Source organism: Hakea prostrata, chromosome 5 (assembly GCF_041222555.1).
Source record: "Hakea prostrata isolate BN-2017 chromosome 5, UWA_Hpros_2, whole genome shotgun sequence".
NCBI classification, from domain to species: domain Eukaryota; kingdom Viridiplantae; phylum Streptophyta; class Magnoliopsida; order Proteales; family Proteaceae; genus Hakea; species Hakea prostrata.
This window is the reverse complement of record NC_142604.1, coordinates 22,185,360-22,212,394: the sequence shown is the minus strand read 5'-3', so window position 1 is coordinate 22,212,394 and position 27,035 is coordinate 22,185,360. Positions and strand designations below refer to the sequence as shown.

General features: G+C 38.6%; 1 protein-coding gene across 1 annotated transcript in view; it reads right to left on the bottom strand.

Annotated features, from left to right (window-relative positions):
• Positions 1–2,629: 2,629 nt before the first annotated feature.
• The window catches only part of IRE (AGC (cAMP-dependent, cGMP-dependent and protein kinase C) kinase family protein), a 95,498-nt gene continuing 71,092 nt past the window's right edge, over positions 2,630–27,035 (bottom strand). Inside the window, exons 13-17 of the mRNA XM_089154988.1 lie at positions 8,301–8,352; positions 8,125–8,181; positions 4,125–4,301; positions 3,956–4,036; positions 2,630–3,866 (exon numbers count right to left, since the gene is read on the bottom strand). Of these exons, the coding sequence (XP_089011114.1) occupies positions 3,777–3,866; positions 3,956–4,036; positions 4,125–4,301; positions 8,125–8,181; positions 8,301–8,352 (457 nt within the window). The 3' untranslated portion in view covers positions 2,630–3,776. The remainder of the gene's footprint in view (positions 3,867–3,955; positions 4,037–4,124; positions 4,302–8,124; positions 8,182–8,300; positions 8,353–27,035) is intronic.

Sequence of the window (27,035 nt, the reverse complement as noted above, 5' to 3'; positions counted from 1 at the left end):
TTCTAATTGTCTCTTATAAGTAGTAGAATGACTATTTGATCTTTGAATTCATGCTTAATTTTTCTAATAGTGTATACCAACTACCTAATGGTGATATGATGATTCAAACAATATTTAATGTTAAACTATATAACGGATTGTAAAACAGGTTATCATGGGTTGCGGTTTGGGTTCGGGATGGTGCAGGCTCTGTCACCCTCAGCCCAAACACAGCCCATTAAGGTTCGGTTCGGGCTATAACGAGCTAGTCCGGTTCGGGCTGCAAAATTGACACCCCTAGGTTAATATCTTTTTGTTACCTTCTTGTGGGAAGGAATTATTGAACTTCAAAGAAAGGAATCTAGTTGGAAGGACGAGGAATATACTTAACTTTATATTACATGTATAATGATGTTAGTTAATTTTCATTATTGATATCTTGACTTGTTTTAGTATTATCTGGTGATTATGTCTTTTATTTCCAATATCTTTAAATGGTGATAGGAGAATGTTTGAGATGGATGAGATTGAATGGATTGAGTTTTTCTTGTTAAATTTTAAATTATTGATTTGAAAATGTATGGATGATGTTAAATTAAATTAAACTACTCCTTTTATTTTATGTTGCTTATTAGGGTTGTGGGTTCACCCATTGCCCTAGTGACCTTATATGATTGCTTAGGTTGTGATTGGGAATGGAGAATGCCCTTTTGGCATTTCTATCATTGGACACCAAGGGATGTGGTATGGGATGCATTCCTATGGTGCCCTTGGCGCTTTCCCTGATTACTGATTGACATACCTAAGGCATATTTAGAAATATTTGGTTAGGTGACCTCATGAGTACTACTACCCTTTCGCAGCATGGGTATTGAAGCTGTTTTAACATGTGATGTTAGTGGTTGGGTCCTATGTGCTAAGCATGCCCACTATCATCATAGAGAGGTAGGGTTGTATATAATAGATAAAAGCTCCTGAACGCTCAAGACGGGTAACCAACCCGTGAGAGGACATGGAGAGAATCTTGTCCATTATATGTGGATTACCATTGGGTTAAGGAATGTGATCCAACAGATGTCTCCCATTGAGGATTCCATTCATAGGTGGAAAAAGATACTGAACCGAATTGATTGGTGCCATAGGGGAAGTATCCGGACCATATGTAGTACGAGACCGTATGACTTTGCATTGGGCCTAGGATTATCCTTGACACGCATCAGATCTTATACCAATGGTGATGTGAGATAGTGGTGACCTAATCCCCAACCATGGCTTGACAAGACTTTACCCAACAATCGCGGAGAACCCAATAGACGTGCTTGAGTGCCGTGAGGGAAGAGTGGCTGAGACCGCCCAAAGAAGATTGGTGTATGACTTAATGCGTGTCTACCATAGAGATTTCATAATAGAGTTAGGAGCATAATATCATATCATTGTCATTAATTACAATATCAATATTCATGTTATATGTGTGGTGTGAAATCTTGTGAATGAATGCATGATATAATGTTGAGTTGACCTCACTGAGTTCTATTGATCTCATTCCTTTTTATATGTCTTTTTCTATTAGATTATACTACAGGTTATGAGGATTTTTTCCAAGTGAAAGATTCATTGTCGGCAGACTTTCTCGAGGGAGCAACTGAAGAAGGTGTAGACTTGCATGGAGCTTCATGCCAGTGTTGATACTGTCCTTATGGAGTTGGATTCCATTTAGGAAATTAGTTTAGTTTATTTTTCGCTGCGAAGAAAACTATCTTCTTTCCTTTTCAAAACTAGGGTTTCAACTGAAATCTGTGAAACCTAGCTTAAAAGTCCCAAATCTCGATCTCGTAGGTGTTGTTAGTTGAAATTTCAGGGATTTCTCCCATTTTTTTTTGTGCCATTTTTGCATCTTTCAATCTCCCTTTATTCAAAAAATCATCACTCCATTATCTTCTTTAGCCTTTTTGTTGCTTGCTCCATGATTATAGTCCTTATATTTGGATATCCATCATGACCATCACACCTAGTTACGCCAGTTCAGCAGTCATCATCAGGTTACAGTACATGACTTGATGTAACATTGCTTACGTTGCGATATCTAACTTATGTTGATGAGACCACCTAGGCACCTACATAGAAAGGTAGTGACTGAGTTCCTAATGAATTATAAGCATACCATGACATAGCTTGCTTTTGTCTTCTAATAGAGTACTATGTATCTCAAGGGATGGATCCACCTAGGCACTTGCAACTGAAGCTTGGGAGTTTCTTTTTGGTTATTGCATTTGTAATTTGTATCAAACATTTAATGTATACAATCAAATTTCTTCAAATTCTACAAAATTTGTATTTCTCGAAACCTCTCACGTATATTGACACTTAAATGATAACTTTTCATTGATTTTTTAGCAAAATACTCGTGTCATTGTATCCTTTATGCTTTAAAACGGTAGCATGCAAGAATCAAACAAAATACGCTCTGAAACTTAATGTCGAAACTACCTAGGAAAATTCCTAGTTTTTGACTGAAATTTCATTATCATCTCGGTTTCAACCAGCCTTGAGACGAAGATTCAAACCTTGCTTGAGCCAGCATTTCATTGTCAATAATTTGCTGCCTTGTGACAATATCTAATTGAAATTGAGAAATAAAAAAGTAGAGGAAATGTTTAAGTCTATTAGCGATGATTTACACAATAATCTTCAATGAGACTAATCATTCTAGAATTTGTATCTAATTCCTTGCCACATTTGGTAATGAGGCAAAGTAAGGGAAGTATTGTACAAACAAAGAATTCTATATCCAGAAGGTTTGGCAGAAGCCATTACTTCTAGGGACCTTAAAGGAACCAAAAATAAAACACACTCACTAGCTAAAAATGTTGTACACCTTAATCCAACATGTACTAGTGTCCAAAACCCTTGGTTGACTTGGTTGTGAAGTTCAGGGTTTCTTTACTACCCAAACGGTAACCAAGCAAAAATTGCTTTCTTTTGGTCTCTCTCTCTCTCCAACATGTACTAGTGTCCAAACCTTGGTTAACTTTGTGAAGTTCAGGGTTTCTTTACTACCCAAACAGTACCAAGCAAAAATTGCCCTCTTTTAATCTCTCTCTCTCTCTTCTCTCTGTGTGTGTCTATCTATAGACATATACCTCCAACAACTGCTTATTCCAAAAACATATCAATTAAAAGGGGGAACCTTATTGTACTTCCTGGGGTTCTATACTCAAATCTCCATACCCTGATACCATGTTACAATCATGTGCCTCAAAAGCTTGAGCTGCAAGAACAAAAACAAAAAATATCAACACCTGTATCCACAACTAATATTAATGATTGTTTTGTATACCCTTTTATCAAGTTTCAGAAATGAAACTCATGTGTGATTCAAATGAATTGAATCAGTAAACTGTACTAGAACATCATCAGCTGTTTTGGATATTAATGGTTAAGATATATGAAAGAAGACATATATACATTCTGTAGAGGTTCAACCTCTGCATTGTTGGACAAGTGATATATTTTCTCTTGTGTAATAAAGAACAAATTGTATGAATATAGCTTCTCTAGCTTCAATAGTTATAAAAAAATCCAGGAAGCATGGATGAAGAGCCAACCATATGGTTGAGTTTGAGAAATACAAGCTCAATCAAGCCAATATTGCATATAGTTGAACTATAGAAGCCCATCTTCACTAACTACCAAATAGATGAACATTAAACTTTGGGAGAGATGAACTTGTAGATGCATATCTGGATCAATGAGAATGAACTTGCATTGCTACAGAAACTCTGGATTTGTTTTAAGTGTTATTGATTTGATGGCTTGAATACATCTGGAGATCCTTGGCTACTCTTCACGACGTGATCATAATTGATAGACGCTAGCTGAGACAAGTTCTAAATGCATGACAAAGAACAGAACATCATAACTAAATTGATCACATTAATAAACATGACAGGAAGTATTGATTCATATCAATTTCTACCTTAAATGAAAAATTACTGAAGGAATACTTTACTGCAAGTGTGGGGGCACTAAAATCTGCCAGATTGCCACATTCATCTCCCTGACATAAAAGCATCCACAACTTAGAATGTGAAAAAAGAAAAACAGTTCAAAATTCAATACAAGAAGACTAATAGAACTCGCCATACATCTTCATCTAGTTGATTACTGAATGAGCTGCTACTGCAGGATAAACTGCATGTTTCGGATGTGTTGTCAATGTCACATGCTGCTGAGCGAACATTCTCATCTGACATATTCCATACGTAACGACTCGTGAAATAACTTGTATCGTATGCACCTTCTGCTGTTGGTATGAATGCAGCCTGGAAGAAATTGCAAGACTTTCATAAATTGATGTGTCTAATTAATGGGTTGGATGATTTTGAAATATGAGGGGATAAAAGTAATGGGAGTGGAGTGGGCATAGTAGTGGGTAGAATCTAAAGAGTGATAAATTGGATGTCAAAATATTTAGATATATGTTATATTCATCGAGCTTGTGTTGGAGAATAGATTTCCTAATATGGATATCATACTACTATTATAAAAGCATGAACTCAAGAGAAATGACTGCATTTCTATTTCCTTATACGTCCTTAATCATTTGATTTGCATACAAAAATAAGACCTAAAACTGCAATTTTGTTTCATAATATGCAACCCCACTTTCAATAATACATGATTATTTAAAACAATTTTCTTTCCTCTATGTTAATTAATTTATATAATACCAAAATGTCTTTTCCATTTCTTATCATTGTGCTTAATTTAACTGATTAGTTATTTTCTTCCCTCATCCTCAATTATAGGAGATAGGATAAGTTACTTGCACACTATTATGGAAGAGAAAAAATAAATATCTTTCTTTAACCAAAATTAGAATAGTCAATAAATGCTAAAAAGTCATTTTGTCAGATTAAATTAATACCACAACAATTCCATTACAACTTTATTCCACAACTGCAAAATATAACTTTTTTCAATTAATTCCAATATGATAATACTTCAATATTGTAGTTCATAATAAAAAGGACATGTCAAGAACCACCCAATATGTATATTAAAATATATGAAATTTTGTAACTGAAGTATTTAAACAATTATTCAACTTGTTAAAAATATATAGTCTAATTTAGATATGAAATTAGAAATAAAAATTTACTTGAGATTTTTTGCTTATAGGTTAGTAGAATTTCAATTGGCTCCAGTATATCAAACTTATTAAAAAAAAAAGATAACTTAAAAATCATTTTGTTAAACTATGACTAATTACCTAGAATAACTAGAGAAAATGACAATAGTGACAAACATTTTGATTATCCAAGCAGATTTTATATAATTATTTTTGTATGATTATTTATTATCCTCAATCATGCATAATGTAATTATAAAAAAAAATCATGCAAAATGTATGGACAAAGTAATTCTAAAAAACTAGGAAAAAAATAAAAAAGAAATGAAGTCCTCTAAATAACGACTCACATGATTAGCATTTTTAATAAACATCACAATTTTAACATTTCTTCATGTGCATTTCATTTCATTTTTATTGACAAATTCACATTATAGTTCAAATATTATTAATTACACAAAAAAAAAATTATTTGCCTTTATAATACGAACCCTATAGATGAAGTGTTATGAGATCAATGATAATTTTGTACACAAACCTGAAAATTAATTAATTACTGTCATTTTTTTTTTATCTAATTCCTTCTGCACTCTTATATATGGCTACATGTGCATATGCACGTGGAAGTTTATTAGTTTTATGAAAATGCAAAATCCAGGGAATATATCCTATATGATAGCTAAATAAGGGAAAGGACGAGTTGAGATCCTAAACATCTTTGACACATCAAAAGTGAAGGTAGTAAAATACTAATAAATCATGGCACCATGGAGACATGGAAAGGCTATTTCTACATCCTACCAAGTAAAAACAATTCGAAAAATATTATTCCATAATGACACAAAACCTATCAAGACATCGCAAATCATAATATTACAAAAAATTAGGATGTGAGTATGTCAAAGAAGCTTTGACGAGGATGAATATAGGTAAGGCACAAGGCCCATGAAGTACTAATAGAAGTGAGAAAGAGCTTAAGAATATATGATTTATTTTGCTAAACAAGCTATTTAGTAAGATTATAAGTCTAGGGAAACGACCATGTTCATGGAGTTGCATTATGGTTCTGGTCTATCCAATTAAAGGTGAGATTTTGTGTTGCGACAACTACAGAGTTATAAACCAACAAGTAATATTATGAAATTACGAGAGAGGTTTATTAAAACCCATTCTAAGACAAGAAATTAGCATGAAGAAAAATAAAAAAATTTGGGTTTTATAATAGGAAGACTCTAGGATGGAAGCTATTAACATATTTAATAGAGTCATGAAAAGATTTAAAGATTGACAGAAGGATCTTCACACAGTCTTTATTGACCTAGAAAAATATTTAGAGATTGCAAGAAGGATCTTCATATAATTTTTAATTTATTGACCTAAAAACATCTTATGATAGATTGAAAAAGTCCCCAAAAATTTAATATACAAAACCAAGAGAAATATTTCAAGTAAATATATGGACATTATTAAACATATGTATAAGGGTGAGGTAGAACAATGTTCTAGCTTATCTTTGGCTCTTTCAAAAGAACTGCTGGGTTGGATTGACTAGGCTAGTAGGTCCATCTAAAGCTGATTCAGTTCTTCCCAAGTTTTACATCAAATGATGTGGTGATTAGTGTAAGAACTATGGGATTGGCAGTGGGTGTCTAGGTAGTGAATAACCCAATTTCAATTGAGTTACATCAAGGATCAATATTGATCCTTATTTTCTTATGCTCATCATAGATGATTTAATAGAAGATATTCAAGATGAGGATCATTGGTATATGCCATTTTAACTAATAATATTGTTTTGGTGGGTGCCGAGTTGGTGTTTCACCAAAAAAGGGGTGCCATGTGGATGGAGTTATGAAAATCAACCTTGGTATCATGATAACTAGAACTGTGGTAGACTATACAATATGTAAATTCAGTTACACTAGAAATACTGATTAGGTGAAACAAAATAAGAGACAAAAAGTATATCATCCATCACTTTACTGTAAAGAAAGTGTGATGTCGGTCACAAGTCCATATGTACTTGTAGGAACCAGTACCAAAAGAAAATAAGACGTCATTGTTAACATGAACAATATCTGTTGGTTGAGTCCTATTAGGAGTTCAATTCTGTTAGAGTTTTAGTTCGTGTAATTTCCTATTTCTTGTTAAACCAAGTAAGGGCCTCTTTCCAACAACAATAAGCCTTGTCCCAACTAAATGGGGTTGGCTACATGGATTCTTGCCCTCCAATCAATAAACGGCTTAAACCAAGTAAGGGCCTCTTTCCACCTTATTATAAATAAACGGCTTAAGATTACACTAATTGATTAAGTCATTCTACCACAATCGATTTTCTCAATAATATCCGAGTTACTTTTCATGTGACTAGTGATTTAAGGCTGATACAGGCAGCTGGCATGGGGGATTAGTTTAGAATCAAATTTTCAGATTTAGGAAGTTATTAGATTCTAACTTCAGATTTCGATTCACATGCTTACTTTTTATTTAGAAGTTCCTATTTCAGTTCTTGTTTCCTTTAAGACTTGATAAATGAAATTTCTATTGCTTGCTTGCAGTGTTTGGCCTGAGAAAGACTTGTTTCAGCAGCTGAGATAGCAGCAGTGGAGAGGCTCAAGGGTGAGGTACCCTATTATCTTGCCTTCATCTTTCATATACGAACAGAAGAAAGGGCAACAAAAGTTTCAGTTTTTCAATTTGTTCATCCATATTGATGTTGTCCTGGAGGCAGTCGATCTCTGACTGGTTTCGTGGGTTCAAGGTCAACTTTTCATTAAAGTGCCTGCATTGACAGGCAAGAAACTATAACCTCTGTTTTGTTCATGGTTTTCCCATTGGATTTCTCTTGGTCCTTTTATTTATCAATCTGGCAGGGATGAAATCTCATGACATTGTCTCCAAAAATTGGTGCTTTCACCTTAAAATCCAAATGAAGAGGTTTTGTTTTTGGTTAAGAGGTGGGGGCCAGAAAGGGGGGGGGGGGGGGGTTGGGGTGATGGTGGTAAGAAAATGACCTTCTGCCTGGCCAGTGTGTCCCAGTTGATGTTCTTGAAAAAACAATGGCGCTTCACCTGCAAAAATGAGACGTAACTTTTAAAACAGGAGTAGTATGGTACCATCTTCACCAAGAGTGATTGTCTAAAACAGAAAGGAGGAAAAAAAAATCTTTCACCAATGAGTCAGACTTCACCTCTTTTGCCCCTGTGGCTCCTAGTCTCTGAACTGGATTTTCAGTAAGCAATCTGGAAAAAAAAGAAAAGCAAATGAAAGACATGTATATCTGTGAAAGCTACCCCACAACTCTGATCAAAGTCAGACATTACTTGCTCATCAATAATGGATATCTACCAAGTAGAAAGAAATAATTGCAACATCTTTTGCTGGGAAAGTGTATGCAGTACAGTAGAGTACATGATATAGAAATTGTTGTATTGTCTTTGATATTGATTGACAATAGATTATAATGGATGATGAACAGAATCATCAGCCAAATCATTAGAATAAAATACCCAGCTGCTCAGCCAAAGAGCATTACTGATCAGCAAGCCGATTTTGCAGTAACTTTTTATTTTACCAGTTGTTTATTCTAGATTCTTCTGCACTTAATTCTATCACATATTTCCTGCTTTATGGTTACTTTCAACTTTGCCAGGACTCATTACCCCATGTCAGAAAAGTACTAGTTAACTCGACTGATTGTAGGTTGAAATCTCAATTTGCGGGATCCACCTTAGAAATACCACAACTTAGATGGGAAAGTTTTGTACAAGCCTACTCCAGACGGTGGGCTATTAGGATATGGGGGGGGGGACCTTTGGCAGGGTGAAATTCCCTTCAGCAAGATCTCATAGAGTGACATACTCCCTAAGAGTAAGGGTAATGGAATATGTAACTGTTGATAGGATTAATGTAGCTTCAATTGAATGATGACCAGATAGCTAAGACTTGCTGGAACCATTGAACATAAATAACTTCAAGAAGAAAGGCTACATGAAATTTCAGTTATGCAGTGTATGAGTGTAAAATAGGGTAAATTCAAATAAGGTCTCTGGGGTTTATTGTTTGCTTTGAGAATCCAATCCATATTGTCAGATGGTTGGGGTAGGGGGTGTATTCCTGCTCCACTGTATTCTAGTGTTGACTACAGCTCCCACTCATAGTCAATAGTATTGCAGTATTGGGCTTCCTTTATTGATGTTCCCATTTCCCATACCCTGTCCCTGCACACCAGCCACCATACCACCCGGTAGTGGCAGCAGCAACATATGATCCTTGTTATCCATATGATGGTTGGATTAGAGGGTAGTACATCAAAGTTTAGCGACTCATATCCATGGATGGGTTAACAATGTTGATGATGATATATGGAGGTGGTGTTTGACTATGTCCCATACTTCTTAGAGTCATGTCATGGGATGTGTATGTGGCAAAGTCAGAGTGCAATGCACATTGGGTCCAACAGCCTTATAGTGGGATTAAGCAAGGCTGACATAGCAGCTTCTATCAGCTTGGTCTTAAGGATTTTCTTTGGTTTTTTGCGAGTTAGGGCTTACGAATTGGTGTTTGTAAGTTTTAATTGAAATCTGACTACTTCTGGGGTGCTCTAGTTATGTTTTATGGTTTTGTTATGTACATTTTAATGAAGTTTCAATGTTTCTTTTTGATTATCAATTGAACTTGCTTCTCATTTATGTCCATTTATACTTCAAGCACGTTCAGATTTATGAAAATACACCGTTCAGCTTTGTCCATATACAACCAAGAATGTGCAAATCAAAAAGACCAATTTGTGTTGTGCTACAAACAATAGAAATGTGCTTATAGGCCGTAAAATAGGCTGTCCAACAAAAACCAGATTGAAAAATATTATATTAATCCCATTGAAATGATCCACCAAAACCTGGCACGATCTTGTAATAAGTTTCATCCAAATTTTTTGTGTCTTGAGGTGGTTGAAACTTGAAACCTCAAGACTAGATGAAATTTAGAACCTTGGCTATGATATATGGTGTAGAGTGTCTAGTTGTTAAGAAACATCATATAGAAAAACCCAGTGTAGTAGAAATAGGATGCTAAGATGGATGAGTGGCAAAACTAGGAAGATAAGGTAATGAACGATCATACTAGAGCTGTTGTGGAAGTAGCTCTGATAAATGATAAGCTACTAGAAAATTGATTGAGGTGGCATGGCCATGTATATGGAGATCTTGAAATGCCATTGTATGGAGAAGTGATTTGATCCTGATTGAAGGAATTAGAAGAGCTAAGGGCAGATCTGAAGTAACCTTAGGACAAGTGGAAAGAAAGGAAATGCATGGCTTGGGCCTTGTATCTTGGGTGGCCTCAAATAGAGCTGATTGAAGGCAAGGATCCGTGTAGCTGAACCCATGCAGTTGGGATGAAGCTTGTTGTTATTGTTAACTTTGTGTTTTGTCCAAGTCCTATGTCAGCCAGCATGGCTTTATATATAGATCCAATTGCTCAATTGAGCCCATGATTTGATAGTGCTTCTTTTGTTTTGAGCATTGTTGCTTTGTGAGTTAGTTTTACTAACTCCTATGCCCACTCTATCAATTTCTTTAAGTTTCTCTAAGTTGCCTAAACCAATCTCCATTGAAGAATCTCAAGTGTGCTGAAAATTCCTCAAGTTCAAGGAACAATCCAAGCATATTCTAGAGGCAATCTAACCATCAGAACTGTCCCAAACTTTGTAGATGATATACCACTACCAAAGTTCTCTCCAAGTTTCATCTCCATTTAACCACAATAACCCATGTTCTCGAGTACCCCCAAAAAACCACCCAAAATCTTAAAATTTTTCAAGAAACTTACTTTATCCATCTGATTTATTTTGAACTCGAAACAATCTCTCATTACATTGTTCCACACACCCCCTCCAAATCTTCACCAACATGGATCACCTAGAACACTAATTGAGACACCCTATCTCAAAAAAAAAAAAAAAAAAAAAAAAAATCCTAACCATCTCAACCCACCAAAATTAATGAGGATCCTTATTCCAAAAGACAAACTGTTGGGAAATGACCCTTTTACCATTCACTAGTTTTGATGATCACAAACACATAACAAATGCACTAACAATTCATTCATGTGAAAGACAAGAAAGCGCTAAGTCGCTGACACACTTGGGCATATATGGGCAAAACCATTCTAAGAATGTATAATGAATTGAACTTGTCCAAATAATACTCAACACCAATAAGTGGACATCAAGCCAAGAGATTTTACTCAAGATGCCTTCACGCAAGAGGATGTATCTCAAGAGCATAGAACTGAGGAAAATACAAGATGTCAAGATCCTGCAATTAGCCTAGGACATATATCATCTTTTAATTGCATAAAACTGCACTTTCACATTTTTGCATTTTGAACACATATGTATGAAGTACTATTGGGTCGCTTCGTAGGTCAACCACCAAGCGATTGTCAGACCAACTAAGCTTACAACAGCTAGATGTGTGGGTCGACTCTCACATTGTACAGGTTGATTGTTTGGTAATAAACATGACTGTTTTCTATCCATTGGGATTCAAAATAGTCCCAGATTTGATGTATAAATAGAGGCCTTAATGACAATGTTTATCATAATAATGAAGACACTACTAAGCATCTTATTATCACTTGTGTCTATCAAGCCCTTTCTACCTAGCAATTCAAAATCCCATTGAGTTCAATTGCTCTCCATAAGGAGCTTTTGGTGAAGAACTCAAGGCATCCTTCCTCAAGCATCATCAAGAAGAAGAAGCAAGTTGAGGGGACCATCAGTGCATTGCTTGTCATTCATATCATTATGCATCCTCATCATCATCATCATTCAAATGGTATTGTCTCACACCCTTTGATAGGTAACATTTCTATCATTTCTTACCTTTGTAAGTGTAGTTTGTACTAAGGCTCTAGACTAGACTTAAAGTACAAGGACCCTTAAGAGATTGGATACTCTTGTTCGGAATCAAGATTGTGAAGGTTCTCTTGCCCTTAACAAGATTGTAAGAGGTGATGTTTCCCCACCTATTTTACCTGAAAGGGAGTCGCTAGTGGAATTCTCTCTAAGGCTGGAGAGGAGTGGACATAGACACAATAGAGTTGAACCACTATAAATCATGTGTTGCCTTATGACCTTATCTTGTGCTCATTTCTTTTAATTAATTCAATTTAGTTAAATTTTTCTTTAAGAAGGCAATTTCCACTAGTTCAACCTATTCACCCCCTCTAGGTTGATTTACAAACATCTTAACTGTCTTGTCCCATAAGAAAATTTTTAACCTTTCAATGTCTGTTTAAGCTTGAACTTAAATCTAAACATCACCATTTGAGTCCATGATGCAGAATCATAGCAAAAGTCAAAGATTGGATTATATAAGTATTTGGCCTTTGATTCCAAGCATTTAGTTTGTAACTGGTAAACTTAATGGGCCTAAAATATGGGTAGGAAGTGTTTTCATTAATTTGGTTAACAGTCCTATTTAAAACTATTTCCTTTCTTATTTCCATTTCCTAGTAATTTGAAGTTAGTCACGTTACCTGGTAGGTTAAGGATTGGGTTAGGCCTTCCTTTTTTAGCACAGTAGTCTATTTTAAAGTTAATTTCTATTTTGAGTTTTAGTGTGAGTTTGAAACTATGTTAGCCAATATGGCTATATTATAAATGTAGAAGAAGTTGCTCAATTGAGCCACGGCCTGATGAATTAAATTGCGGTTCTTATTTATTGCTACTATGAGTATAATGGCATAGCATGGTTTTGTGATCATCTCCACCCCCTGCTTATGTGATTTCTATCTTCTCCTTTTCTCTTTTCTTTTCTCAAGAATATGTTTTCTCATTCAGGTTAATATTCAAGAATATCTTCAACATAAGTATGTTGTATTATTCCCAGCCCAGTTCTTCTTTTCCTAATCTTCTAACCTTCTAAATTCCCCAACCTTAAATTCTTTTCTTTTTCTTTATGCTTTTGTACTCCCATATAAACCCAAATTTCAAACTCAAATCTACACCAATCTGACTGTTAGAACAGCCCCAAATTTTAGGGATCATCCCCATATATCATTACCTAAGTTCTCTCCAAGTTTCACCAGCCCCATTAACTTGTCATCCCATATCTCAAGAACATGCCCCATCCAGCCAAAAATGTCCAACCACTATAACTTGTGTTATTATGCATCCCAATCAGCTACCCCAAAATCTTAAAACCCAAAACCTTTATATCTTGACTTGAGATTTTAGAAAGCTGGCCCTTAGTTGAACCTATTCAATCTAGGCTACATCATTTGGTTGAGAAATTCTGCAATTGGCCCTTAATTAGACCTCTTCAATCTACTTCATCAGCAGGACTGGAATACCCCTATTACATGAGAAAACTCTAAAACACTCCCTCAAGGTGGAGAATAAATATCAAGCATTCCAAGTTCAGACTATAAGGTACCGAACTGGTGTGGAAGAAGGCCTTCGATGAAATATGTTAGCCAGTTGATCACTGGTCTTCACTAAAGGGTACAGACACCTGGAGTCTATCTTCTTCTTGATAAAATGGCTATCCATTTCAATTTGTGTTGTCTGCTCAGGTTGGAAAGAATTGTGGGCAAAACCTATGTCAGCCTTGTTCTCATAATAGTCTCATATGCACTGTATAGTCAAAATCTAAATCTTGGATCAATCTGTCTACCAAGTCAATTCAAATGCCTCATAAGCCATGGCTGGAAACTCTACTTCAGAACTGAACCTGGATACAATAGCTTGTTTCTTGCAACTCCATAAGACATGTTTTCCCTTTAGAAAAGTACAATAGCCTGATGTGGATTGCCTACCAGAAACTGAACTAACCCAATAAGCATTGGTAAAGCCATCCATTTTCAAGTAATTGTGTCTACCAACAAGGAGCCTCCTTGACGGAGAAAAACTTCTAGTACCTGGTAAGAACCCCCAAATCGAATCCGAAAACTAAGAATATAGACAAGAACAATAAAGAAGGATAACCTGGTTACAATGGTGCTAGCCATCCCAAAGCAACTGCTGACATCAGCCAATAGGCTGCCCAAACACACATAAAATATTCCGTAACCTCAACTCACAGCTTCTCCCCTACTTATAATCCCCTAATAAACACTAATCCTTTCTATCTCCTCCACATGACATGATTTTGGGTCCCTAACACTATCTTACAATGTAATAAACAGCATCCAACTTGCCAATTTTGGGAGCACGCATAAAGTGGCTCAGCACTCCAATTGTATATGTAATGTCTGGCTGAGTGAGTAACAGGTATACTAGCTTCCTAACTAATCTTTGATGCTCCCTGAATCAATGAGAAGACCACAATTTTCATCTAATTTGTGGTTTTGATCAACTGGGGAGTTAGTTAGTTCAAAACCCAACATCCCATTCCCCTCAACACATCTATGATAAACTTTTCTTTGACAAATATTAATCCTCTCTAATCTTGACTATTCAATCATGAGAAAGAAATTCTAGACTCCAAGATCTCTAATCTTGAGTTGGTGGGCAAAGGATGACCTTATCTACAGAGCTCAGCTATGGTATTCCTATTAACCACAACTTCATCAACATAGAGAATTGGAGCTGTGATTCATATTGTTGTCTCTCTGGATAAAAAATGAACAGTCAGCTTGGCTATGGGAATATCCATTCCTGAGAACAGCTTGTCTAAACCTCTCAAACCAAGCTTTAGTAGACAGTTTGAGGCCATAAATCACCTTCTCTAAGAGACTCACTTTCCCTTCAAAAGATGGGAACCTAGAACATCCATCCTGGATAATGGCTTGTCTAAACCTCTCGAACCAAGCTTTAAGAGAATATTTGAGGCCATAAAGCACCTTCTTTGACAGACTGGCTTTCCTTTCAGCAGATGGGAACTTGAAACCTAGTGGAGGTTGCTTCTGATAGGCCCCTGATATCTGGACTATATTCTCACAAGCATCAGAAGAAGGATTTTGGACTATGGGATCTAGATGGAGGCGGCTGCATAAGTTTCTGAATAAGGATGATTTGTAGAATATTCTGCTGCATAAGTTGCTGAATAAGGGTGATTTGCAGAATATTTTGTCAAGGGAATAATTTAAGAAATTATTTACTGTAAGTATGGGGAGGGTAGTAAATTAGGTTTATTGGTTATTGTTAAGGGAAATAAGGGTGAGAGCTATTGCTCTCAGGTAGCTGTACGAATGCCTACTGCTGGGTGTGTTCAGAGTTCTTGTGTTCTTGAGTTAATCACTTAATAAAGCTTGTCTTCTCTATTACTACTGTGTTGCCATTAACAAATTAGTATCAGAGCAGTACAATCCTTAGGTCATGGTGAAGAGTAGGATGGAGAGTAGAATGGAGGATTTAAAGGCTAACGTGAAGGAGATGAAAGAAAAGATTGGGGTGGTAGCATTGCAGGTGGAAAGGAGAGAAAAGGCCAATGAGGAATTCAGGGAGGAATTGAGAACCTTGTTTCAAAAAAGGAAGTCCATGGAGGTGTCTTCCCAGTCGTTGGGGGTGACAGAGGTGGATCAAACTGATAAGCCCCTTGTATCACGAGTCTATACTCGAAAGTGTGGAAAGCAAATCCCTAAAATCTAGGGAAGGAAACGATTGGAAGATTTGAAGAGTCCTATTGCATTTCAGATTACCTTTTAGGATTAGATTTGAAGAATCCTATTGCATTCAGATTGCCTTTTACGATTAGAGTTGGGATGGTTCGGTTGATTAATATGGTAGGAAAGTAATTGCTATAAATATGGAAAGGAAGAGGAGGTTAGGCATGTTTTTGAGTTATTGGGAAAGTTTGGGTGAGAGCTATTGCTCTTGGGTAGCCATAGGACTCACCTACTGCTAGTAGTGTGTTTTGTTTTGTTTCTCGTTCAACTTTTATTCAAAGTCCATTATTATTATTATTATTATCTTCTTGAGTTGTTCCATTTTTGTTAAGTTGATTCAGTCGGGTACTTAACAAATTGGTATCATAGCCAAACGACCAAGGTGATGGTAAAAAGCAGAATGGAACAAAGGGTAGAGGAATTAGAAACCATGGTTAAAGAGATTCAAGGTAAGGTAGGGGCCTTAGCATATCAGATTGAAAAAGGGGAAAAAGCCAATGATGAATTCAGAGAGGAACTACGATTTCTTTTCTCAAAAGGGAAATCAGCCGATATCCTAACAGCAACGACACCTGAGGAAACGCTAGATGAGAGAATGGGTGAAACAGAAAAATGACATGCTAATTTTTTTTGAGACAACCCTATGAGATGGATCGCACGCGCCGAAAGATATTTATATTTAAACAAATTAAGTGATGGAGCGAAACTTGGAACCGCAACTTTGTGTTTTGAGGGAGTTGAGTTAAGGTGGATACATTTTCGCGAGTTGCACCAAACATTACTATCATGGAAGAATTTGAAAGAGGTGCATTGATCCAGCATTTCAGTTCCACACAGATGAAGACTCCACAAGAAGCATTGATCACCTATAAGCAGGTTGGGTCGTTCGCTGCTTACCGCGATGGATTTGAGGCGCTTATGGTGGCTGCTAGCGCTATAGAAGAAGAGTGGCTGAAGGGCATGTTTTTGGCAGGGTTGAATGAGGATGTTAGGGCAGAGGTAAGGGTATTTGGACCCACTACATTGGGCCAAATAATGGATCTGGCCCAGGCAGTAGAACCAAAAAACGTGGCTGGAAAATTCAATTAGAAACCTTATTGGGCCCAGCCCACTCCACCGACCCAAAATTCAGCCCAATGATATGTTCAATTGGGCCCAACTAGCATTAACTCAAAAGGTCCAACACTGAACCCAGGAACCGGAATCAACTCAGGCGTTCAATACCCCGATTCTACCAACCCAAAAAGACCGATCATCTTCTTCCTCTTCCCATCGTTCTGCAACACTGGCGACTACAGGTTCTTATGGATGATCGAGGTGGCTTTCTCAGGAGGAAATCAAGGAAAAAATGGACAAGGGTGTTTGCTTCCGGTGCGATGCTCCTTATACCAAAGGTCATCGTTGCCCTTTGAAGCAATTGATGGTGCCTACTCCATGATGCCGATGAACAGGATGTTGCAGCCACTACAAAAATGACCGACGGTAGCCCTGGACTTGACGAAATCGACCCTCTGGTCGAAATGGAACCTTCACACACCTCTCTAGTAGGAATTGACTCACCCCACACCTTGAAGTTGAGAGGGCAGATTTCCGGTCACGATATTGTCGTGTTAGTCGATTGTGGTGCAACGCATAATTTCGTGGCGCAGGAGTTGGAGCCTTTTGGTCTGGAAGTACAACAAAAGAGCTTTCAGCTAACGTTGGGAGATGGCACGATTCAACGCGGCATTGGAGTGTGTCGAAATACTCCGATCAACGTAGGTGGCGAGACTTTTATACATGATTTTTACCCATTTTATTTGGGCAGCATTGACGCTATTCTAGGTGTCGAATAGTTACAGACGTTAGGGGAGGTGAGAAGTAACTGGCGCTCATGAACCATGACGTTTGAGTGGCACGGATGACCGTGTGGAGATCCGACTTTGTGGAGATTGGAGACAACATTGAAAAGCGTGTTATAGTCCATTCAGGCAGGAGGTGATGGATACTTGCTACACCCTCAAGAGCCCAAATGCGAAAAGCTCGAAGTAAAAGAGAGTGCAGCGGTATCGCATTTATTAAAAGAATTCGCACCGCTGTTCAAGGCACCCATAGGATTACCGCCATGGTGGAACAAGACCACAGGATACGGCTAGCCGAAAAAGTACACCGCCTAATATTCAGCCCTATCGTTACCCACACTCTCAAAAGAACGAGGTCGAAAGGTTAGTACATGAAATGTTAACGGCAGGATTGATACGGCCTAGTATGAGTCCTTACTCCAGTCCGATATTGTTGGTCCGAAAGAAGGATGGAGGATGGAGATTCTGTGTGGATTATCGTGCCTTAAATAAACTCACGGTTCTTGACAAGTTCCCTATTCCTGCAATTGATGAACTATTGGATGAGTTTAGGAGGAGCCACCGTGTTCACAAAACTTGATTTAAAAGCCGGCTACCACCAAATTAGAATGGCAATTGACGATGAAGAAAAGACGGCTTTTCGTACCCATAATGGGCATTACAAATTCCTTGTGATGCCTTTTGGGCTCTCGAATGCTCCTGCTACGTTATCACTTATGAATGAGGTATTTCGTGAACATTTACAGCGATTTATTTTGGTGTCCTTTGACGATATTTTGGTGTATAGCAGGACCATGGACGACCATGTGGGTCATTTACGAACCACCTTTACACTCCTAACACTAGCACTGCCTCGTCGTCAACAAAAAAAATGTATGTTTGGAGTGGCTACACTGGAGTACTTAGGGCACATCATATCTAAAGACAGAGTAGTGGCGGATCCACGGAAAATCAAGTGTATGGAAGAGTGGCCCCAGCCGCAAAATCTTAAAGCCCTACGAGGATTTTTAGGGTTAATGGGGTATTACCGCAGATTTGTCAAAGACTATGGTAAGATTGCCGCTCCGCTCACTAATTTATTAAAGAAAGATGCGTTTTAGTGGAGTGATGAAGCAACAAAGGCGTTAAACACCCTGAAGACAGCCATGATGACCGTTCCGGTGTTAGCTATGCCCGATTTTGCAAAGGAGTTTTGGGTGGAGACAGATGCTTCCGGTTTTGGGCTAGGTGCGGTTTTGATGCAAGATGGCCATCCAATTGCTTACTGGAGTCAGGTGTTATCATCTCGAGCGCAAACTAAATCCGTATATGAAAAAGAATTAATGGCAATAGTGCTTCCTATCTAGAAATGGTGTCACTACTTGATGGGGAGGCATTTCAAAGTACGAACTGATAAAAAAAGCTTGAAATATTTGTTGGATCAGCGTATTGTGCCTACGGATTAATAGAAGTGGGTCATGAAGTTGTTGGGATTTGATTTTGAAATTCTGTATCGTTCGGGCAGCGAGAACAAAGCCGCCGACGCTCTTTCGCGACAGTCAGCGGGAGATATGTAGATTTCCGCCCTAATAGCAGCAAACTAGCAGAAAAGTGAGGGTTTAGACGCAGCGGTACACGTCTCGGACCGTTACCAGAAGATCATTAAGGCCTTGATGAAGGGATCCCAAGACTACCCCAACTATCAGCTTCAACAGGGCACCTTACTCTATAAGAACCGGTTAGTCATCCTTGACGGTTCACCATTAATTCCCAAATTACTTTCGGAGTATCATTCTACCCCATTCGGTGGGCATTCAGGGTTTTTGAGGACCTAAAGGCGATTAGCAGCATCAAGCCATGAAACCTGCTGGACTCCTTCAACCACTGCGAATTCTAGATCGCATTTGGGAGGACATTAGCATGGATTTTATTGGTGGGTTACCTAGGCTAAGGGTGGAGATACGGTGCTTGTTGTAGTTGACCAGCTATCGAAGGATGCTCACTTCATTGCTCTTTCACACCCTTATTCCGCCAAGGATGTGGCTACCTCGTTCAGCAAGGAGGTTATCCGCTTGCATGGGTTCCCTCGAACCATTGTCTTTGACCGAGATCGTGTCTTCCTTAGTAATTTTTGGATGGAGCTTTTCAAATTGGCGGGCACCAACCTCAAGTTCAGCAGTGCCTACCATCCTCAAACTGATGGTCAAACGGAGGTGGTAAATCGCAGCCTTGAGATTTTCCTACAATGTTTCTGCGCTCGCCAATTGAAGGACTGGATTAATTGGTTGCCGTGGGCAGAATATTGGTACAATATGACATTTCATTCAGCCATTAAATGACTCCCTTTTAGGTTGTGTATGGGTGAGACCCCCCTTCTCTTCTGCGTTGGGAGGATGGTCGATCTAAAGTGGATGAGGTTGATGTGTTCCTTTAGGAGCGTAATCGAGTGTTGGATGACCTTAAAACAAATCTGCGGGTGGCCCAAGATCGGATGCGCACTTCCGTGGATTCCAAGCGTAGGGAGGTGCATTATCAAGTGGGGGATGAAGTTTTTCTTAAGCTACAACCTTATCGCTTCCAGAAACTTGCCAAACGGCCCAATGAGAAACTCAATCATAGCTCCTACGGGCCGTACTAGATCATTGAGCAAGTGGGACCAGTTGCCTATCGTCTACGTTTACCTGCTGATTCAAGGATCCACCTAGTGTTTCACGTCTCACAGTTGAAGCAGGCACTTGGGCAGCATATTACTCCGCCGCCGCTTCCAACTTGTTTGTAGGGAAATGGCAAGTTGCAGCTCACACCCGAAGCCTTGCTCAACATTCGTTTCTCTACTCAAGGGATGCTGGAGGTTTTAATTCAATGGAAAGGATTGCCTCCTTGTGAAAATACTTGGGAAACTTATGATGTGATGCAGTCCCACTTTCCAGATTTTCACTTTGAGGACAAGGTGAAACTGTTGGAGGGGAGTATTGATAAGCCCCTTGTATCAAGAGTCTATACTCGAAAGTGTGGAAAGTAAATCCCTAAAATCTTGGGAACGAAATGATTGGAAGATTTGAAGAGTCCTATTGCATTCAAGATTGCCTTTTACGATTAGAGTTGGGATGGTTCGGTTGATTAATATGGTAGGAAAGTAATTGCTATAAATATGGAAAGGAAGAGTAGGTTAGGCATGTTTTTGAGTTATTGGGAAAGTTTGGGTGAGAGCTATTGCTCTTGGGTAGCCGTAGGACTCACCTACTGCTAGTAGTGTGTTTTGTTTCTCGTTCAACTTTTATTCAAAGTTCATTATTATTATTATCTTCTTGAGTTGTTCCATCTTTGTTAAGTTGCTTCAATCGGGTACTTAACACAAATACTAGCCCAAGAGGGGGAAACAGGGGCCCGATAGGACTTCCTTCTATGACAACTTGAGATGCCAATATTCGTAGTTGAGGACCTTATGGGGTTGATAGCTAGAGCAGATTAATTCTTTGACATGTATGAACTACAAGAAGAGGATAAACTTAGAGCCGCAACAATATTCTTTGAAGGTGCAGCGTTAGGTTGGATGCGGTTTAGAGAGTTGCAACAACCACTGAGATTGTGGAAGGAGTTAAAGTGGGAAGCTCTGATTCAGTAGTTTTGTTCAGTGCAGATGAAAACTCCTCAAGAGGCGTTAATTACTCACCATCAAACAAGGACAATCGCTGAGTACAGAGACGGGTTTCGAAGCTCATACCACGGCTGCCGAAATCATGGAAGAAGGGTGGCTTAAGGGAGCTTTTCTCATAGGCTTAAATGAAGAAATTAGGGTTGAGGTTAAGTTATTTGGACCTACCACATTGGGCCCAATAATGGATCTGGCCCAAGCAATTGAGGCATGAAATTGGGCTTTTAAAAACCCAAAGAAAACATCATGGGCCCAACCAATCAAATCGGCCCAAAGCCCAACCCAACGGTACTTTAATTTGAGCCCCACTAATTTATTTGGGCCACATGCCAACCCAAGAACCAATCCAACTCCTTCCTCTCAAGATTGATCTGGTATTTCTGCAGCCGCAGGGAACCTTAGCAGATTATGGTGGTTGTCTCAAGAGTAGATAAAGGAAAAATGGATAAAGAGTTTTGTTTCATATGTGATGGACCTTACACCCGGAGGCCACCCTGTCCTAATAAGCAATTCAAGATGCTTGTGCTCCAAGAAGAAGATGAAGCGGAGTTGTCAGTGGCGATTGTAGAGGTCAACGATGGTAGTGATGGGGCCAAAGTGGAATAGATGGAGGCAGAACTTTCAAGCACTTCACTGGTGGGAATTGGCTCTCCAACATGAAATTGAGAGGGTAAGTCAGCGGTAATGGGGTTTCGATTTTGGTGGACTGTGGTGTTACCCACAACTTCGTGTCAAAACAATTGGTGGAGTCTTTAAGACTGAATGTGCAACAATTTTTTTTCAAGTGACGTTGGGCAATGGCATGTGTAGCAAAGGGTTGGGAGTGTACTGGAAGGTGGTGATGACCATTGGGGGAGAGACCTTTGTATTAGACCTACTCCCATTCAATCTGGTTAGTACAGATATTATCTTGGGGGAGGAGTTGGCATAACTAGGGGAGATCAAAAGCAATTGGTGTTGATGAGCACATTTATGTGTGAAATCTTAGGGCATAAAGCATGCATTTTATACACTTAGAGTGGAGTTACCTTGGGTTTTATGTTGTTTTTGCAGATTTTAGGACTTTTCAAGATTTAAGCAAATATTTGGAGTTTTGGGCTTGAATCATGCTATTTTACACGTCAAGAAGTTCATTCAAATTCTCAAATGCGAAAATGGGCCTGATCTGGAGCATGATGGGCTAGAGATGTGTGATTATGGGCCAACTCCGAAATATTGAAGAGATAAAGAAGGCAAATCGATCTGGAATGGGGAGATTTTAAATCAAATCTACAGAGATATTATTGAGAGAGTCCAAATGGAAAAGAGTCCTTGCATACCTCAATATCTTATTTCCTATCTTGGATTTAATTAAAAAAAAGAAAAAGAGGAAAAAGAATTATATTCGAAAAGAAAAAGAGGAAAAATCCCGTTTTTGAATGCCTCTGTCCAGTTTCGATCAAACCCTTCATCGAACGGTCATCCGATGTCTGATCATGCTGATTTTTGGAGGAGAACTTCACGACTACTTAAACCTCAAATCCAACGGTGGAATTATGCATCTGATCTCTCTAAGTCGGCGCAATTACTACGTCAAAACCCTAATTGGCTGAATCAGATAGAAACCCTGAGTTTTATTCAAATTCAGCCGTGCTTCCTATCTCATGTAAACTCTATAAAAGGAGATCATATTCCATCAAAGGAAGACATGTTCTAGAGCTTAGTAGTAGCATTCTTTCTTCTCTCTTCAGTTTATTTATGTTTTCTCTAATTTTCTTTGCTTGCATTAGTGAGATTTAAATTTCTAGATTCAATGTTTAGGTTTAATCTTTTTATGTAATGCAATTCAAGTTCAAGCTTCAAGTTCAAGATTCAATTTTTTTAGATTCGTTTTTCTCTGGGTCTAGCAATTGCAGATTTAGATCATTCTAGATCTAGATCTGGTTGTTAGGGTTGGTTGAGATTCGAATTGTTTGTTCAATTCGCAAGTAAGTAACCTTCTTTATTAATTTTCTCTCCTCCCTCCATTCCCGCTTCTATCTACCCCTCCATATTCTTAATTTAGGATTTAATTTCAGCATTATTTATTGTTCTCCCTTCCCCTGGATCCTTGATCAGAGATGCCTACAATCGTGCTTCTCTTTGGTTAAGGCTTCCTTTTCCTTTAATTGCTTTGTTATTTACTTTCTGTTATTTACTTTCTGCCTATTCATTCATTATCTCGGACCACATAACCGGAGCAAGCCTACAGTCGTGCCTCTGCTTCTGGTGACAGGTGGTGTTGCATCTGCATTTTAGCTATTTCCTTTTCCTTTTATTGCTTTGTTTATTTCTTTGTTTATTGCTTTGTTTATTGCTTCGTTATTGTTCGCATTTTTTTCCTGTCTTTTATTTATGCATTGATTGTGTTTAATTTATTTTTCATTTCAATTCTATTGCATTAGACATATAGATTAGGATCGTTTAGTTTAGTTAATTAGTTAACAAAAATTGAATCATTCCACTCTCGCATTACTATTAAGAAGTTGAATTCTAAGTGGCATATCTCCCTGAGATCGACCCATTAGCTACACGATACCGTGCGCTTGCGGTTACTTTTAAAATTCACAGACAGGTGTCATCAAACTGTGAGCTTCGAGTGGCAAGAAAAGAATATAACACTTCACAGCAACCCCACCCTACTGTGTAAGGAGACTACCATAAAATTTTTTTTATAACGACGTACAAGCGAGGGGAGAAGGCTATTGGCTGAATCCACAAGGTATGGAAGTTAGGGAGCACCAAGTAGATCCGGGTGTATTGGGAATAATGAGTAATGCACATCTTTTTGTAGAACCAATGGATTGTCACCTTGAAGGATCCATGACCATACTATTAGGCCATTGCATGGTTGTTAAAGCTTCTGCCTAGGTGCGCCTTGGTAGCTGCCTAGGTGCCTAGGCCCATCTTTGGGTCAAGGCAACCTGGAGTCACCTTGTCGCGTTGCTTGGTGTCGCCTTGGTTTTCGTTGCCCTCCATTGCCTCGCCTCGCCTAATTGTCTTGACAACCATGGGCTGTTTGAGAGAAGTACTCCCCCAAATATCCGACCTTATCATCCCACATGCCCAGAAGGATGAAATTGAGAGATTGATACATGAGATGTTGATTACGGGAGTCATATGGCCAAGGGTGAGTCCCTACTCAAGCCCTATTTTACTAGTAAGGAAGAAGGATGGTGGTTGGCTGTTTTGTGTGGACTATCGGGCCTTGAACAAACTCACCATCCTAGACAAGTTCCCTATTCCAACAATTGATGATTTATTGGATGAGCTAGGAGGTTCTACGGTGTTCACCAAGTTAGATTTGAAGTTAGGCTACCATCAAATTCAAATGGTAAAAGGGGAAGAAGAAAAGACAACTTTTCACACCCATGGACACTATGAGTTTCTTGTGATTCCATTCAGATTCTCTAATGCACCAACCACATTCCAATACCTGACAAATGAAGTATTTTGTAAGCACTTAAGAAAATTTATTCTGGTGTTTTTTGACAATATCTTGGTGTATAGTAGGTCCATGGAGGAACATTTGATCCATTTGCTATCCACTTTTATTTTGCTTACACAACACCATTTGGTAGTTAATAGAAAGAGGTGTTCTTGTGTGTCACTATTGGAGTGTTTGGGGGATATTATATCTGCATATAGAATGGTAGCGAACCCAAAGAAAATTAAATGTATGGTGGACAGGTGGAGTGGCCCCAACCCCAAAACCTTAAGGCCTTGCGTGGATATCTAGGTTTGATGAGATCATAGTATGAGATATCGTGAGATCAAGATCTAGTGAGATGTCTCCCTTTTTTTAAAACAACGAGAGAGATCAAGGGCAAGATTTCCACTGGACTTTTTACGGATTTCACCATATCTCGCTAGAACTCTTAATTTTTGCCGGACTTTTTACGGATTTCAACTAGATTTTCATTTCAACTATTTTTAGCACATCTACAATTCCAAAGGAAGATCAATTTTTCTATGCTTGTCTTATGAACTTATGAGTTGTGACTTATATAGAGCTTCTAATGGTTGTATGGTTTTGTTGTTCTATTCTTGAGAGTCGAGATTGTGATACTCACATGGATGGAAATGTGATGACATTTAAGTTATTTGATGCATTTGATACAATTTCTTTTCATTTATATGCCATAGGGTTCTATATTATATGTTGTACAACGTTACATTCCCCAATCCTATAGCATTTCAATTTCACACTTAGGGTAGACTTATAACTCATACTTAGAGTTGTTTTCTCACAAATCCAAGGCAACCAATGTATTCAAAGGCCTAAATTAGGCAAAAAACCTAGTTTGAGCCTAACCTAGACCCTAAAATCCATCGAGTTGGCCAAAAGAAAAGACCATATCTTGACCGAGATCTCGCCAACTCGAGTCGAGATCTTGAACCGTGGACAGGATATTATCATTGATTCGTCAAAGATTATGGGAAGATAGCTGCACCCCTCACTAATCTCTTGAAGAAGGATGCGTTCCTATGGGATGAGAAGGTGACAAAGGCTTTCAAAGCATTGAAAGAGGTCATGACTACTGTTCCGGTGCTGTTTAGCCTGACTTTACCAAGGGGTTTGTGCTAGAGACTGATGCTTTGGGGTTTGGACTAGGTGCTATCCTTATGTAAGGAGTGCATCCGATCGGTTACTGAAGTCAACTGTTGTCCCTGCGGGTTCAAGTGAAGTTTGTCTATGAGAAGGAGTTAATGGCGATAGTGCTGGGCATCCAAAAATGGTGCCATTATCTGATAGGACGTCATTTCAAGGTACGCACTGATAAAAAAAGTTTGAAATATTTATTGGATCAATGTCTTGTTGCCAAGGATAAGCAGAAATGGGTGATGCAGTTGTTAGGTCTGGATTTTGAAATCATTTATCAACTGGGCAGTGAGAATAGAGCGGTAGACACACCCTCTAGACAGTTGAACAGCAAAGCACAACTCTTTTCTATGTCAAAAGCAGTTTGGTTGGGCAGAGAGGGGTTAGAAGCGGAAGTGCAGGCATCTGCATGATACAAAAATGTAGTTCAGGCACTGCTAGACAGTTGGACAGCGAAGGCTCTTTTCTATGTCAACAGCAGCTTGGTTGGGCGGAGAGGGGTTAGAAGTGGAAGTGCAGGTATCCGCATGATACAAAAAGATAGTTCAAGCGCTGCTGTAAGGATCACATGAGTACCCAGCTTACCAACTCAAGAATGGAACCCTATTGTATAAGAACAGGTTGGTGATACCCAAAGAATCACAGTTGATTTTTTGAAGTTGCTGGCTGAATATCACTCTACTCCATTTGGGGGTCATTCTGGATTTCTACTCACATAAAGCTGGGTTTGTGTGGGTGGGAATGAAGGCTGCAGTCCGTGGCTATGTAGCCAGTTGTGATAAATGTCAGCGCAGAAAATATCAGGCCATGAAACTAGCTGGTCTCCTACAACCTCTACCAATACTGGAGTGTATATGGAAGCATATTAGTATGGATTTTATTTGTGGGCTGCCAAAGACAAGAAGTGGAGATACAGTACTAGTGGTGGTTGATTTGACTGTTCTAGTATGGACACTTCATTGCCTTAACCCATCCTTACTCTGCCAAAGTGTTCAGTAGGAAGGTCATTCGGTTGCATGGATTCCCCAGGTCCATTGTTTCGGATAGGGATCTCATCTTTGCTAGCAATTTTTGGTTGGAACTCTTCAAATTGGCAGGAACTCACTTGAAATTCAGCAGTGCATACACTCACAAACCGATGGCCAAATGGAGTTTGTTAATCGCAGTTTGGAAATCTATATCCGCCATTTTTGTGCACGCCGACCTCAGGAC